Genomic DNA, 17,047 nt, shown 5'->3' with positions numbered 1-17,047 from the left:
TCACCAGGGTTGAAACGAAGGAGAGGATACTAAGGGCAGCCAGAGAGAAAGGTCAGATTACCCACAAAGGCAAGCCTATCAGGTTTACAGCAGATCTCTTGGCAGAAACTCTACAGGCCAGAAGAGAGTGGGGGCCAATATTCAACATCCTCAAAGAACAGAACCTTCAGCCCAGAATTTCATATCCAGCCAAACTAAGCTTCACAACTGAAGGAAAAATAAAATCTTTTATGAACAAGCAAGAACTCAGAGATTTTATTACTACCAGGCCTGCTTTACAAGAGCTTCTGAAAGAAGCATTACACACAGAAAGAAACAACCAGTATTAGCCTTTTTAAAAATATACCAAAAAGTAAAGAGCACCAACATAAAGAAGAATTTACACCAACAAATGGATAAAACAGCCAGTCAACATCAAATGGCAGTAACCCTAAATTTAAATTGACTAAATCCCCCAATCAAAAGACACAGCCAAAACCCAACGGCATGTTACATCCAGACCTGTTTCACTTGCAAGGATACACAAAGACTCAAAACAAAGGGATGGAGAAAGATTTACCAACCAAATGGAGAGCAAAAATAAATAATAAATAAATAAAAAGCAGGAGTTGCAATTCTTGTATCGGATAAAATAGATTTTAAAGCAACAAAGATATAGTGGTAAAAGGATCAATGCAACAAAAAGAGCTAACGATCCTAACACCCAGATAGGAGACTTAGATTCAATGAGACAGAAAATTAATAAGGATATCAAGGACTCGAACTCAGATCCAGAACAAGTAAACTTAATATTTATAGAGCTCTCCACTTCAAATACACAAAATATACATTCTTGTCAATACCACATCACACCTACCCATTAGTTTAAATGAAACATTGATTGGCCATTATTAATACCCAATTTTTTTCAAAATAAAGCAATATTTCCATTTACTCTCCCTCTTTCTCTTCCTCTTTCTTTCTCTCCTTTACTTATTTTTTTTTTTCTTTCCTTCTCTCAAAAAAAAAAGAAATCAACTTGTAAACCTCTAGATCCAGGTCGGCAATGTCTCTTTCATTGCTTGATTTCCTTTCTTCCCTTTCCTCCTTCCCTCCCTCCCTCCCTCCCTCCCTGCTTCCTCCCTTCCTTCCTTCCTTCCTTCCTTCATCCCTTCCTTCCTCCCTACCGTCCTTATTCCCTTCCTTCCTGCCTTCCTCCCACCCCCCCAAAAAAAAAAAAAAAAAAAAAAAACTAATACCGTCTATTCAAAATATATATCAAACTCCCAACAAATTTTAACTGGCATTTTTGGGAGGCTATAGCAACAAGGAGGTTAACATGTCTGCTAGTTATGGCAGATGAATTTGAAATTTTCAAACACTATAAATTTTCCAGGTGGTTGCCACCTGGAAATTAAGTGTTCTAAGTGCTCGCAGTAGGTGAACAAAAGATAAACATTTGGTATTTAGTAAGACACTTATCATAAAATGATGGAGATGCATGAGGAACTGGAAACCAGGAGATGTATTTGAGCAGAAAAATATTTGGGTCAAACCAAGGAATTGCTAGCTGAAAACACACAAACAGAGTCTTAAAAGCAGAAAGGGTAGTATTAAATGGGGAAGATTTAAAAATCAAATGCTGAAAACATACAAACAGAGTCTTAAAAGCAGAAAGGGTAATATTAAACAGGGATGATTTAAAAATCAAATACAGCAATGAATGCTCCTAATGCTAAAATATGGAAACAGGAAAGTGACAGAAATTATAAACGAGGCATCATTGAATCTACTCTGATAATACACTGAATATTGATCTCTTTTAGAAGCTTCATTCTATTCCCAGCTGTCCCAGGAATAATCCCTGGTCTATAGCAGCTGTTCCTAAATAGTAGTATAAGAATTCCTGGAAAACCTATGAATTTATCATTAAAGAAATGGTAGAATACACAAATTTAGGTGAGGTTCCCAGCAAAAAGCACCAAAGGGAAGGTGACATTTACTTTTAAGTTTCTTGATGAAGGAGAAAACTAGACAACATTCTGTGCCACAGCTGCCACTTCCCACAGATTTAACTTAAGCAAAACCCACCATACAGCTCTGCACTGAGATGCTGAAGGCTATAAAGAGATATGACAAATGAGAGGAAAGATATCCAAAGAAGTGGGGACAAGCAGGATTTTCTCAAGTAAATAAGATATAGAAGGAGAGGTTAAGGGTGTAGTAATCAAGAGTCCCATTTTGTGGCATAATATGATGCTGATACCTTTTTCAGATGCAATGGAAATGGCAAAAGCTGCTGTATACACAAGTGTAGATCTTAGGAAAAAAGTCTGGGATATACATTTGTCAGTAATTAACATAATTATGGTATTTAGATCCTAGGGAACTGAAGACATCACCTAAAGAGAAGATGTAGGGACAAAAAGAGAGAAGGGTTCACTATTAGGCTAATTTTTAAAAAGCAACACATAGACACTACACAGCAGAAGCGGAGAAAGTTAAGGACATTGAAATAGGGAAGAGCCAGCTAGGAAAGAGCCAGATGGGAGTGAGGCATATTGGGTTTGACTAAGTCACAGAAATTACACCTGAACCAATAGTAAGACAAGAGCACAATTTCTGACACAGTGTAATCATTCAATAAAGGCTTGTTAAATTAATGACTGAATGAGTTACAGACTGAACTAGCATGGCATTTCTAGAATTCAGAGTTGACTAGGAAAGGATGGAAATACATGGTAGAACTATGATAACTCTAAAAAAGGTCAGACAAAGGTGTTGCTGTAAGCTTACATTCATTTTAATATACCCCCCCAACAGAAAAGTAAGTTTTATCATATTTTCTACTCTTGAATAAAATTTAATAATGAAATATATTATTGGGAAGTAATCAATAAAACCTTTATACATTAATTTTAACTGCTTAGACAAGGAAAAATGTATTCATTTCTTTTGTCATATCTCTTCACAGCCTTCAGCATCTCAATGCAGCTCTGTATGCTACCTACATTTTTAGGTAGCATGGGACAAAGAAAATAATTCAGTGTCATTAGAACACTAGGATTTAGTAGTAAAACTTTAAGTACAAAGCTTATTTTTTGGTCTTAAAAATCAAGACAGGCTGTATGAAATATTTACTTCAAAGAAACATATATCTCAGCACTGAGATGCTGAAGGCTATGAAGAGATATGACAAATGAGAGAAAAGATACCCAAAGAAGGGAGGCCAAGCAAGTCCAAAAGAGAGAAATATTACAATGGTATTCAGAAACATAATAATGACTCAAAATATTTCCATGAAATGCAACAGAAAAGCTGTAAGTCATTGTATCTTAGAAAGAAGCAGTCCTAATGAAGTAGATTTTTGAAAATTGTCATAAAGGTAAGCTCATTAGTTGCAATGAAGGTTCTCCCTGCTGATCTAGGAGTATCTAATGACCAGGATTTGTTATGTCTCAAAAACAAAGATACTTTTTAATTCACGTGATAGCACACTAAGGAGATTTCAAATCTGGAAACTTTTAGATGATGATACATAATACATGTATAAGAGCACTAAAGCTCCAAAGCAAACACAGACTTACTTCATTCAAAACATTATATTTTCTCCTCAAATCTCATTCATCAATATAACCATAAAAAATTATGCTTAACAATCAACAATACTATATAAAGTATCTCAGTGATGACTTTTCCATGTTAAATATGAAGTTGGCTGCTTCCCGTGAAACATATTAACAGTATCTGCTGACCCCTACACAGACACTAGCCTCCTCTCTTAACAGATGGAATCTAAAAAGCCCTAAAACCCCAGAACGCCCTGCTGAAACATCAAGACAACAAACAAACAGAAAAATACCCAGAAGAGCCAAACCAAATTACAATTCTGCAAGTCCTTATCAAAGGTAAATATTTTAAAGGAACAAATTATAATATTAATATAATATGAGTCAACATAAATATTTCAAAAACTTAATTTATGGCAAAAACTGCTAAACAATAAATTCTACAATAAAAATGTATCTACTCAACCATGGTTTTCCCCAGGAAAAAACTGCCCTATGTATTTCAAGGCACTTTGTGCCATGTTTTCATCCACTACTCTGTTACCTATCAAACTGCTTAATGTCCATCAAGGACACTCATTTCCAATATTTTTCATACCATTTAGTCAAATATTCCAAAATGTCAGAATTGTCTTTAAGAGAGTTGATTTCCTTGAGTTAATGAACCAATCAGTAAAAGCTATCTTGAATATCATGAGTGATTTTGAATGTTTCCAACCTATTCAGTTCAATGCCCTTTCGTCCTATCTCATGTGGTTTAATACAAGAAAATAATTTCAATTATTTTCCCTTCTTAAATCCGATTGAAACATCTAAAACTATACATATGGAAAAATTCTTCTTATACCAGGACAGTTTTAGGTAGCATAGGGGCAAAGTAAGTAATTCATTATCATTAGAACACTAGGATTTAGTAGTAAAAATTTAAGTAAAAAGCTTATTTTTGTCTTAAAAATCAAGACCGGCTATATAAAATATTTACTTCAAAGAAACATACATCTCAGAACAAAGTTTCAAAGAATATCTCATCTAATCACAATCTTCTTTGTCAATAAAGTTTTATAATCCCTGTTTTATAGAAGAAGAAGAATTTTTAAGGGAGCAGAAAAAAATAAAATTGATTTTTTAAGATGAAGTATTCACTCTAAAATGAAAAGCAATAATATATCCTTCTTTAAGTTGATGATTTCCAACATTAAAAAGAAAATATATTATAGAGACAATTTGATATTATTAATGACTAGTAGTCAATGAAAAAATAATATAGATATTCTATCATTCCACCTGAGTTATTTTCCAAAATGTATTCATAAATTGGTTGTTCGGCACCAAGTGAAGTTGACAGACTCAATGTGAAATATAAATGAAAACTAAATTATTAAGGCAGTCAAAAATTGTATTTAAACCATACTATAGCTAAGTATTAATAATAGGTCCTAACCTTTTTATGATCCTTTATGACTTGATCTAAGCCCAAAACTGAGAATAGAATCAAGTTAGAAATTTGGGGATTAGGAAAGGGTAAATTGAAACTGGCACTATGGTGGTTTCTATAACAAAAAAAGAGAGCACCTACAAGCTGGGCAGAGACAGATTTGGTGCTCAGGCAAGTGGGGACACTGATAGCTGGTCCTGGGCTCAGTGCCTGTGAATGACACTAAATCAAGAGAGAATCACCTCCGCTAAAGTGGAGGAGGTTTAGAACATAGGGCTAGCAGGCATCTATAAGGTTTAAACTGCAGAACAAAGTATTTTATAATATGAGGACTCATCATGTAACTAAACAAATTAAACTCATAGCTCCAATCATGACAACTCATAATATCCTATAATTCTCTATTTTTAAAATGAGATGCTGGATACGAAAACACTGTGACAAAGTGGAAAGTATGCACAAATAAAATGTATACATTTCAGTCTTTTAGTGCTGAAGACCAGAGCAATAAAATGTTTCTTATAAAGGCACCAACCTTTACTAGCTTTGTCTAAAGGTTCCAAATCATCCACAAAAGTCAGGATATCAGGGTACTTCTCTTCACATATTTCTACCAGGAAATGCAGTAGCGTTGTTTTCTGATCTGCTGATTTTGTGTCCTTTAGCTAAATAGAACAGGAGAGAGAAAGAACACAGAATCTTAAGTATGTTGATATTCTGTCTACTGAAATGTTAATACTGTATTTTGTAAATAAGAAATAAAAGTTGTAAAATTAGTTGATTTCATTTTTGAAAAACAAATATTTAAGTACTTGAAAAACTACTTTTTACTTGCCGTTTGGTGAAAGTTACTATTTGCTGCAAAAAAGAAGTAAGTTTAATCTAATCTAGCACGCAATGTTTGATAGGAAGAAATACATGGCAAAGTGCCTGGGGAAACAGAGTAGCCCGTGAGTCTATTTAACAGTCGTATTTAAAACATCCCTGGGCATTCATCATTTATCATTTGGCACATACCCACAGAATGCCTACTAGACACTGTAGTAGTTGGAGACATAACAACAAATTAAACACAGTCTTTCCTCAAGAAGCATGTAGTTTAAAAATATATGTATTTGCCTTGGTGTGACAAATACCATTATAAAAACAATCACCGAAGTTCATCTAGGAAGACATGACATCAGAACGGAAATTTCAAAGACAGAAAGTTGTGTGGGATTAGGGAAGAAAAGGAAAAAATGCAAAAGTGCAATAGCATAGGCACATGGAGTAGCATTTACAAGGGCTATAGACAAGGAAGGATATGGCACATTTGAGGAGGCTCAGTGTCTCCAGAATAAAGGTGGATATGCATCAGGGAAGGCAAGTAGGGGACACGGCAAATATATAAATCTGAAAAGACTAGAAAATAAAAGAAAAGGTAATGCCATGCAATGGAAATAGGATTTTAATTTTGAAGCAATGCAAGTTTTCAGTCTAGATGAGAGATGATCAGATATACATTTTTGAAAGCACCCTCCAGTGAGTGTGGCTAAAAAGATCAGGACAAGAGTACTAAGAAAAGTAAGAAGAGTAATTTTAAAAACCTGTGGCAATAATCAGGCAGGAAAAGAGGGCAGCCTGAACAGAGGCTGTGCCTGGGAAATGGAGACAGTGAGACCAAGTGGGTCTGGAAACCCAGGTGATGCTGTTAACTAACACAGGTCAGAAAGGATGAAAAACAGATGTGTGTGGTGTGGCCAAAGAAGATCATTGTTTTGGACAATGATAAATTTGAAGCTTTTTGGTAGTAACCAGGTGGAAATGTCTTCAAAGAACATAAGTTTATCAATCTAAGTATAGAACAGTGCTTTCATTATTTTTTTTTCATGGTTGCTTGCTAAGGAGTTTTTAGGCATTTTTTTTTTCTAAATGCATCTATGAAATTTTAAAACCACAAAGGTAATGCATTATGTTTATAGAGTGTATGCATATCTGTGTTTTACACCTAAAAACTAGTTAAACAAGACAATTTTTGCCCCCCAAGAACCAACTTTTTATGCCTCAAAGATACCTGTTGAAAATACGTGGGTAGATCTCAGAGGAATAAACTGCCATACCAACTTGTGACCCCTTTGGTCCTAAAGCTAATTATTTGATCAAATTAAAATAAACAAGCATGCAGAATGAATGTAAAGAGGATATGGTCTTGAGATGACCAGGGTGGACCAATCATAATCTGAAATGGCCAAGGAGTGCAATCACAGGGAGAGGTAGTTAAGCTAAAACCTGAACAATGATAAAAGTGAGCTTGAATTTTGTGTAGTGCTGGGGTAGAAAGTATTGGCAAGGAGGAGTGGTACGAACACAGGACTAACAGGTGATCAGGTAGCATTTGCTACCATTAAGTAATCATTTAGAGCAGAGACGAAGGAAGGAAGGAAGGAAGGAAGGAAGGAAGGGAGGGAGGGAGGGAGGGAGGGAGGGAGGGAGGGAGGGAGGGAGGGAAAAGAAAGAAATCTCCACCAGAATTTAATTTAGACCTGAAATTCAAGGCATATCTAATTGGGCACAGCACTATTTACATGCTTCCTTTCCAAGAATTTTCTGCTTTAAAACTGGTTCCTAAATAAATTCCCATCAGATTACACGCATATTTTTTGAGATGGAGTCTTGCTCTTTTACCCAGGCTGGAGGGCAGTGCTGACATCTCGGCTCACTGCAACCTTCGCTTCCCGGGTTCAAGCAATTCTCCTGCCTCAGCCTCCCAAGTAGCTGGGACTGTAGGCACCCATAAGTAATATTTTAAAAAATCCAACATCACTAACTATTCTATCACTATCAGAAAAATATGACTGGTAGTGGAAGAATGAGAGATTTCTGTGCCATCATACATATTAATATAATGACTACTTATTGATTCAAAATTTATCATAGCCCTGGGAACAGTGAGCTACCCACCTAGACAGCCTTACTTTCACATAACACATGTAATAGGTTCAAATGCTACATTGACCTACACATCAAAACGAATTAATAGTCTTAAGGAAGTTACTGGACCTTAGCTTTCACAGAGGTAAAATAAGAAAATGAAACTACGTAGAAACTCTAAATTCACCTTTACTCTAAAAATGTTAAGTATACATTATAGTGGAACTAAGAGTTCATAGATATAATACAATTTAATTTTTAAAAACTAGAAGAATGGAGAAATGTGGTTATCTCATTTCAGAGCTACTTCTGTGTGCACAGGTCAGTTTGAATCATTCTATGGGCTTCTGCTTTTATATATAGACTTATGAATGTCAAATACAATTTTTAAAAGTTTCCTTACAATCCTGTAATTTCATTCATACCATCATCTTAAAAAGATAAGGCCAGATTAAAAACAGCCAACTTTTAGAAATAGTCTTTTTCTTTGTACAGCCACCAAAGATTAACATGGAAGTTGTGTTCTGTTTTGTTAAAAAGCACCCTAGTAGCAAAGATCCTTTATCTCACCTACCCTAATTCAAGCGATGACTACTTGGGGAATACTGTTCCTACTGTGAACTCTCAGCAACCCACTGTTACCAGTCTATATCCCTACAACCTGTGTGGAATGTTAAGACAAGCACCATCTACCTTCCTAATTTGTAAAGCCTAGAAAGAGTATTCCAATAGTATTTGAGATGTAGCTAAACAGCCAGCAACTGCTAGGATTAATGTATCAAAAAATCTCTATGATGACGAACAACCAACTGGATCAATCTTGGTCTTTATTTGTAAACAATGAGAATTCAGAATTTAGGATTGTGGAACACAATATAGTCTGCAGCAACTACTAGTTGAATAAATGTTAGTTACTCAAGTCAAACAAAGATTTGAGTTATTCAGAGACAATTACAAAGCTAAACACTGATTTAGGAGGAGGGTGCTACCATGGGTTGTCTTGTTGAAAATATCAACTGAGTGGTGAGCAGCATACTGGGAACAGTCTAATATTAGAAAGTACACTCACTGAATAGTAAAGGGAATTGTAATAATCCTATCACTTCAAAATGGGTATTTAACAATTAAGAGACACCACTCAAATTTTCAAGTAAATATATTTGAAACTAAGCCTTATAAGAGGTTCAGACTAGAAGCATGTTGTTCATAATGCTTGTGTCTCATGTATAAATTACTATGCAGCTCTAAACTACAGGGCAGAGATTCCTCATTCTTACTCTAACATTCTCAAGAAAAATTTCACAAGGCTGCCAAATACTCTTCCTGCCTCAACTACTCTATTCTCTTTCTCCCCTCTCTCTAATCATTTTTTAAAAGTCTTCCAAAAGCATGCAAGCATAATATGTATTATGTCTTTATCCATCTGCTCAAGATTTTGTCATTTCATTAATGAACATTACCAACTAAAAAGGCACATTTTGGCCGGGCGCGGTGGCTCAAGCCTGTAATCCCAGCCGAGGCGGGTGGATCACGAGGTCAAGAAATCGAGACCATCCTGGTCAACATGGTGAAACCCCGTCTCTACTAAAAATACAAAAAATTAGCTGGGCACGGTGGCGCGTGCCTGTAATCCCAGCTACTCGAGAGGCTGAGGCAGGAGAATTGCCTGAACCCAGGAGGCGGAGGTTGCGGTGAGCCGAGATCGCGCCATTGCACTCCAGCCTTCCTAACAAGAGCGAAACTCCGTCTCAAAAAAAAAAAAAAAAAGGCACATTTTACTTCTACTCATGTCATACTCACATCACAATCATTTTCTGAGCTATAACAAGTAAAGCTTCGGAAATAGTGCTATTTTTGTTGAAGATGAGTTGCAACTTACGTATGTTTTATAATGCTAATTCTTGGAAAGAAAACAAAACTAAAATATTTGCCTTAAAAATATGTTCAGGTTAAAAGTACGCTTTATTTAAACTTTTAACAGTCAGTATGTGACAGGATTCCTTTTGTATTATTGTCAAGAGATTTTTCTTACTGATGAATAATCATCACTATTAAATAGAATTTTCTATTTATGTATTGTTTCTTTAAGGTACATTTAATGTGGCATAAATGTCAAATAAACAAAAGATGGATGGAGTTTCTCCAACCACTCTGTTCATTCCAGAGAAAATAATGTTAAAAGTAGATCCTGCAATAAATCATGGCCTAGTTGTCAGTCTGGAGTAAAACTCCCTTGTAGTTACAGTGTAAGGTTGGGGGATATTTTTGAGGTGTTCAGCACAAATTTGGATGACATGTAAAGAATATTCCATTATTTTAGTCACATGGAAATAATTTAAATTTAAATCCTAAAATAAAAGCTAAGCATCGTCTTGGTGATCTTCAGAAGTCAAAGAAATAGATCCCTTCTTCTCTGAAATAAACATACATCTTAAGAATATTATCACATTAATAACTCTACTCCTCATCATGTTCCTATATTATAGGTATGTATCAAAGCAGCACTGAGTATTTAGATATTTAGATGCTGTGGACATTAGTGAACACCAGAAACATGACAAAATTTTTAAAAATCTTGTAACGACCCCATTAACGTTTTAGAAGAGTAAAACCTGTGAATAATATTAATGCTGAGGATGACAGTAGCAATTCTTGTTACTATGAGACAGGCACTAGCCACATAATATAACAATGTTAAGTGCCTAAAACATACAACTCCCAGCTAGTATTATCCCCTTTATTTAAAAAGGAAAATGGAAATTTATAGAGATCATATAGCTTATACTGGATCACAAAGAGCAAATGATTGGAACAAATGTCTGTGTGAATAGAAAGTTCTTATCCATTATTAAATATAGTTCCTTTACAGAAGTCTTTGGTCTAGCTTATTATTAACAAAAGAAATCAAATTCTCAAAAACAGTGGGAAAACCGGTATTAAAACAACAAAAGAGCACCAATGTAATTTAAAATACTAGCACCCTTTAACCTGCTAATTCTAGCATGGAAAGCATCTAAAAACAGACACCACGCTCTCCTGAGATCATTTCTAGTTCTAAGAGCACAACATTCTATTGTTTTATCTGTAAAACAAGTAAAATGCCATCTGAATCATGTCAATCAAATAACAAGTCTTTTATATTTCTAATAGATTACTGCTAACAAAATATCATATGGTTGAAGTAAAGGTATCTATAAAGTTTAACCTTCAATGGATTTACACAACTATATTTTAATAGCGTCATATCCTATCTCAAACTTTTGCAGAATAAAGTGGAATGTGTATGCATGAAATAGCATCTCTAAAAATAAAATAAAGCTATCCATGTGAAAATGAATGTATAAAAACATACTCACAAAGATGATATCACAGTTGCTCAAAAAGTCAATGAGGTAACACAAATTCACTAGAAAAACCAACCATCATTATAGAATGGATATTGTTTTCTGGTAAGTGTGTGTGTGTGTGTGTTTGAGGCGAGGGGGAGATGGGGGTCTTGCTTTATTTTTCAGGCTAGTCTTGAACTACTGGACTGAAGCAATTCTCTTACCTCAGCCTCCAGGGTAGCTGGGACTACAGGCTTGTACTACCATGCCAGCTAAATACATACATATATATATATATATACACACACACACACACACACACTTTTTTTAAAATAATCACTGTGCTAATGAAACTTTAAAAAAAAAAGTATCACTCCAATACAAATGGCAATGAAAATCTTGAAGTAAATAAAACAAGATAGTTGAGGCAGGAGAAGTACATGAGCCTAGAAGTTCAAGACTGCAATGAGCTATACAATCTCTCCACTGCACCCTGGCATGGGTGCCAGAGTGAGACCTGTCTCTTAAAACAAACAACAAAACAAAATAAGCCCAAAGTGCTTATGCCACTGCCATAACCATAAATAAAATTTTCTTAATAAATTTAAAGATAAAAACCAAATGATATTAGGTAAATTAGATATTAAGGCATATAAATATTAAATTACTTACGGAACTCATATATAAAAACAATGTATATTAATACCTTAATTTTCATTTTAAAATGATAATGAGAATTAAAACATTAAGTGAACAAGAAAATGCTTTAAATAATGTGGACTTCCATAATTATAATACACTACCATATCCCCACACACTGTCTCTGAATTATATTTTTAACACATTTCTCTTGAACAGTGAACGTAGACACTTCTATACAAAAAGGATTTGTGCATCTTAGTAAAAGTTTAGTTTACTACATTATCTATTATATTGTATTGTTCTATTCATACTGCCCCCTTTTTCCCTCAAAAGATATAAAACATCTCAATGTTCTTTAAGGACTATTTTCAATTCTTTCAGTACTGTGAGATCAGAAAACACATTCATAACAGGCAAATGGGAAAAAGTACTAGAATAAACAATCTGTAAGGGAACAAACACAATTAGAATACAAATATATTTTTAAAATGCTAAACTCTGATGATCAAAGACATCAAAAAATACAAGATATCACTTTACCAACTCTCCAGCTAACAAAAACGTTCTCACCAAGAACAACGAATCATGGCAGGGTTGCAGTGAGACTGGCACTTTCATAGTGCCAGTCTATGAAAGCCACTGCAGGCTTGTACAAATCAGTAAAACCTCCAGGAAAATAATTTAGTAACATATGTCAAAAAATTTAAAAATATTCTTGTTTGGAGTAGTTTCAGAAAACTCACTGGAGTCCAATATTGTCCAGCCAAAGCTATATAACTAAACTGCTATTTTAGAGCACAGATTTCTTAGGAACTTCTCATGGGAACAATTAATAAGAAATGGAGTAAGTGCTTAGAAAATGAACATGTTTAGATTGTACAAATTGACCAAATGCATTAATTTTAAATTACAGGTTTTTTTAACCCTTAAAATTTATTAACAATTAAAAGACTTTATATTTAGAGCAATTTTAGCTTTACAGGAAAAACATAGAAAATGGAGTTCCTATATACCCTTCTCTACACGCATATAAATTCTCCTATTATAAACATTTTGCACTAGGGAGGTACATTTGTGACAAATAATGTATCAGTATTGACACATTATTGTTAACTAGTTTCCACAGTTTACACATTAAGGTTCACTATTTTCTGCAGTGCTACGTTTTGATAAACTCAGTGTTATCCACCCATCACTACAGTGTTATAAAGAATAGTTTCACCACCCTAAAAAATTCTGTCTCACCTATTCACTGCTTCCTTCTTCCCTTTACCCAGAACCCCTAGCAACTACTGATGTTTTATTTTCTCTATACTTTTGTCATTTACAGAACATCAAATAGTTGAAATCATACAGTATATAGCCCTTCAAGTCTGGTTTCTTTCACTTAGAAATATGAATTTATTGTTCCTCCATGTCTTTCCTTGGCTTAAGGAGATCATTTATTTTTAATATTGAATAATATTCCAAATACCACAGTTTATCCATTCACATATTAAAAGACATGCTGCTTGCTTCCAAGTTTGGGCAATTATGAATAAAATGGCTGTAAATATTTGTATGCAGGTTTTTGTGTGGACATAAGTTTTCAATTCATTTGGGTAAACACCCAGGAGTTTGATTACTGGATGGTTTGTTCTATGTATAGCTTTTTAATTGCCAGTTGATGTGCCACATTGTGCTTTCCCACTAGCAATGAATGAGGTTTGTACCATATACCTATCAGCACTGGGTGCAGTCATTGTTTAGTATTTTAGCAATGCCAGTATGTTTTATTGTTTTAGTTTGCAATTCCCTAATGACATATGCTACTGACTATTATAGGGGCAATAATATTCCACCCCCATACTCTTAGGGTCCTTGCTGATCTGACACTTTAATTTGATGTGAGATAGATCAATGGGAGAAACGTGTAATGCAAGTTTTATGTAGCACAAAGGCCATCAGAGAATGCAGACTCAATACAGTCAGTTACTCATATAATGGATTGGGTAAAGAATAGTTGTTAAGAAGCAACTACATTAGATGGGAAATTATTTTTAACAAGGCCTCTACAAAATTCTCTTTGTTATGACTTCTTGTTGTTGAAGATTAAGGATGCTGCATCTTTCTGGTATGGGAAGGCCATCTTTTGCATGGAAATTTCATTTTCTGCTTTTAAGAAATAGCAAGGAGGACAAAGTGATCTTTCTACAGCTGCTGTTTTTCAAGCATCTTTAACTTAAGTAGAACAGCATATTTTAATCCCTTCAGTACCTTTTCATAGATTTACTTGCCACCTATAAGTTTTGATGGGTGTCTGTTCACATCTTCTGATCATTTCTTTAAACTGGATTTTCCTAGTTATGAGTTTCAAGAGTTTTTGTACATTTTAGATAAAAGTCCTTTATTTGGAAAGATTTTCTTCCAGCCTGTTGTCTTTTCATTCTCTTAACTGTTTGCCACAGAAGTTTTAAATTTTAATAAAGTTCAATTTAACATTTTTTCTTTTGTAGATCATGCTTTTAGTGTTATATCTAAAATGTCATAATCAAACCAAAGGTCATATAGATTTTCTCTTATCTTCTATAAAATGTATAGTCTTGCATTTTATATTTAGTTCTATAATAAATTTTTAGTTAATTTTGTGGAAGATATATGGTCTTGCAACTTTTTTTCCTTTTAATGTAGATGTTCTAACACCTTTTCTTTAAAAGAAAGTCTATTATTTCATTATCAAATTACCTTTGTTCCTTTGTCAAAGATCAACTGACTATATTTAAATGAATCTATTTCTGGGCTTTCTATTTTGTTCAATTATTTTTTTTCCTTTGGCCAGTAACACAGTATTTTGCTTACTGCAGCTTTATACTAAGTCTGGAAGTCAGGAAGTGTCAGATTTCTGACTTAGTTCTTCTTCAGTATTGTGTTGCCTCTTCTGGGTCTTTTGCCTCTTCACACAAACTTAGAAATCATTTTGTCAATATCCATAAAAGAACTTGCTGGAACTCTCATTGGGGCTCTATTGACCCTATAGATCAAGTTGGGAAGAACTGACATGTTAACCATACTGAGACATGCTTTCTATAAACATGAAATATACATGACTTTATTAGGTCTTCTTTGATTTCTTTCAAAGTTTTGTAGTTTTCCTCATACAGATCTTATATGTATTTGTAAGATTAATACCTATGTATGGTTTTTGTTACTTAAAAATTTGATACACTATTTTAAATTTCCAAATCCAATTGTTCATTGCTGGTATATAGGAAATCACTGGATTTTTAAATTATGTCACCTCATAATCTAAAACCTTGATATAATTGCTTAATAGTTCCAGGAGGTTTGTTTTTTTGTCAATTTAACAGAGGGTGGGGTTCTATATAGACAATCACTATATCTATGAACAAAGAGATTTGTTTATTCCTTCCAAATCTTTATAGTTTTAATTTTTCTTGTCTTATTGTATTAGCTAGGACTTCGAACACAATGTTCAAGAGGGGTAGTGAAAGGAGACATATCTGTATTATTTCCAATTTTAGGAGAAAAGCAACTAGTTCCTTAAGTATGATGCTAATGTCGGTTTTATGTAGATAAGTTCTTTATCAACTTGAGGAAGTTCCCCTCTATCCCTAATTTGGCGAGAATCTTTCTCATAAATGTTGGATTTTGTCAAATGTATTTTCTCCATCTATTGGTGAGTTTTCTTCTTTAGCTCATTGATGGTGATAGATTACATTAACGGATTTTGAAATAAAAAGTGTTCCTTCTGCTTCTATTTACTTGAACAGATTTAGATAATTGAAATGATTTCTTCCTTACATGTTTGATAGAATTTACTGGTGAAATCATCTGAGCCTTGTTCTTTCCGTTCTGGAAGATTATTCATTATTGACTCAAGTACTTTAAAAGATTCAGATTTTCCATTTCCTCTAGTGTAACTTTTGATAGACGGCATCAATCAAGGTCCATTTCACCTAGGTTATCAGATTTGTAGGCTTGGTGGCGTTAATAATATTCTTCTGTTATCTTTTTAACATCCATAGGATCAGTAACGATAATCCCTCTTTCATTTCTGATATGGATAATTTGTATCTTCTCTCTTTTTCTCACAGTAAGCTTGGCTAGAGATTTGTCAATACTATTGATCTTTTTAAAGACTCAATCAGATATTGGTTGGTTTCATTTTCTCTATTAATTTTCTGTTTTCAACTTCATTAATATCTGCTCTAATATATATTAATTCTTTGTCTTGCCTATTTCAGAGTCCATTTGCTCTTCTTTTCCTGGGGTCCTAAGATTAAAGATTATTGATTTTTAGATCTTTATTTTATAATGTATGCACTTGATGATCCCCTGCTCCTTCACCCACACCGAATTTCCAGCTCTCTGAAATCCTTTCCCACATAGTGGGAGCTTTCTTCCCCCTCCTGGATTTTCCCCCTCTGAGGTACCCTTCCACCTAGTGTAGAAGCTGTCTTTCCTCTCCTGGATTCCATCTTTCTAAATTCTCTCACTCAGTGTAAGGAAAGTTTTCCTTCTCTAGTTTTTTTTCCCTCTAAAAACCATTCTCACTTAGTGTAAAAGCGGCTTTCCTTTCTCTCATTCAGTGTAAATGCTAGCTGTTTCTTTCTCTCCCCTTCTCCTTTTTCTCTCTCTACCTAAATAAATCACTTTTCTGCAACACTTTGAGGGTCTGGTATTCATTTCAGAAGTGCATTGTGCCATGGTCTCCTCTCTCATTGTTAAAAAAGTAATAAACCAAAAACCTAAAAAAAGTCCTCTCAAAAAAGCTAAGGGCTCCCCTAAACCCCTAAACCCCAACAGTATCTGTTTATAAGCATGGTGCTGAGGAATATTCTGAGGCTTCATATCTGGAAAAGGGTAGTTTGACAGAGTAGCTATGGTTGCTATGAGAGCAGGAAGATGAAGGCACACATGCAGCCAATTTGCTGAGCCTGACCAAAGTCACTCTATCTTTTATAATTCTATTAAAATAATCATTCTAATTTACAACATTTAATTGCAGTTGAAAAACAAAGGTGACATAAAAGAATTTACCAAAAACACTATTTAGAAAAGCCAATTAAATATTTCTTGGAAAATGTCATAGATTAAATGTGTTAATGAATGAATCAAAGGGGGTTAAACATTCTAAATAGTTTCACATGGCTTTGGAAGTCAGTATTTCTGCGATTTAATTGGCT

The 17,047-nt window shown here is 34.3% G+C and overlaps 1 protein-coding gene across 2 annotated transcripts in view; it reads right to left on the bottom strand.

Moving 5' to 3' along the window:
- Window positions 1-17,047, bottom strand: part of DIAPH3 (diaphanous related formin 3) — a 506,459-nt gene that overhangs the window by 186,076 nt on the left and 303,336 nt on the right. For both annotated transcript variants that reach the window (XM_035296778.3, XM_035296781.3), the window contains one exon: window positions 5,519-5,648. In XM_035296778.3, the coding sequence (XP_035152669.1) occupies window positions 5,519-5,648 (130 nt within the window). The remainder of the gene's footprint in view (window positions 1-5,518; window positions 5,649-17,047) is intronic.

The sequence above is a fragment of the Callithrix jacchus genome, chromosome 1 (genome assembly GCF_049354715.1).
Source record: "Callithrix jacchus isolate 240 chromosome 1, calJac240_pri, whole genome shotgun sequence".
NCBI classification, from domain to species: Eukaryota; Metazoa; Chordata; class Mammalia; order Primates; family Cebidae; genus Callithrix; species Callithrix jacchus.
Note: the sequence above shows the minus strand (reverse complement) of the source record. Positions and strands in the feature narration are given on the sequence as shown.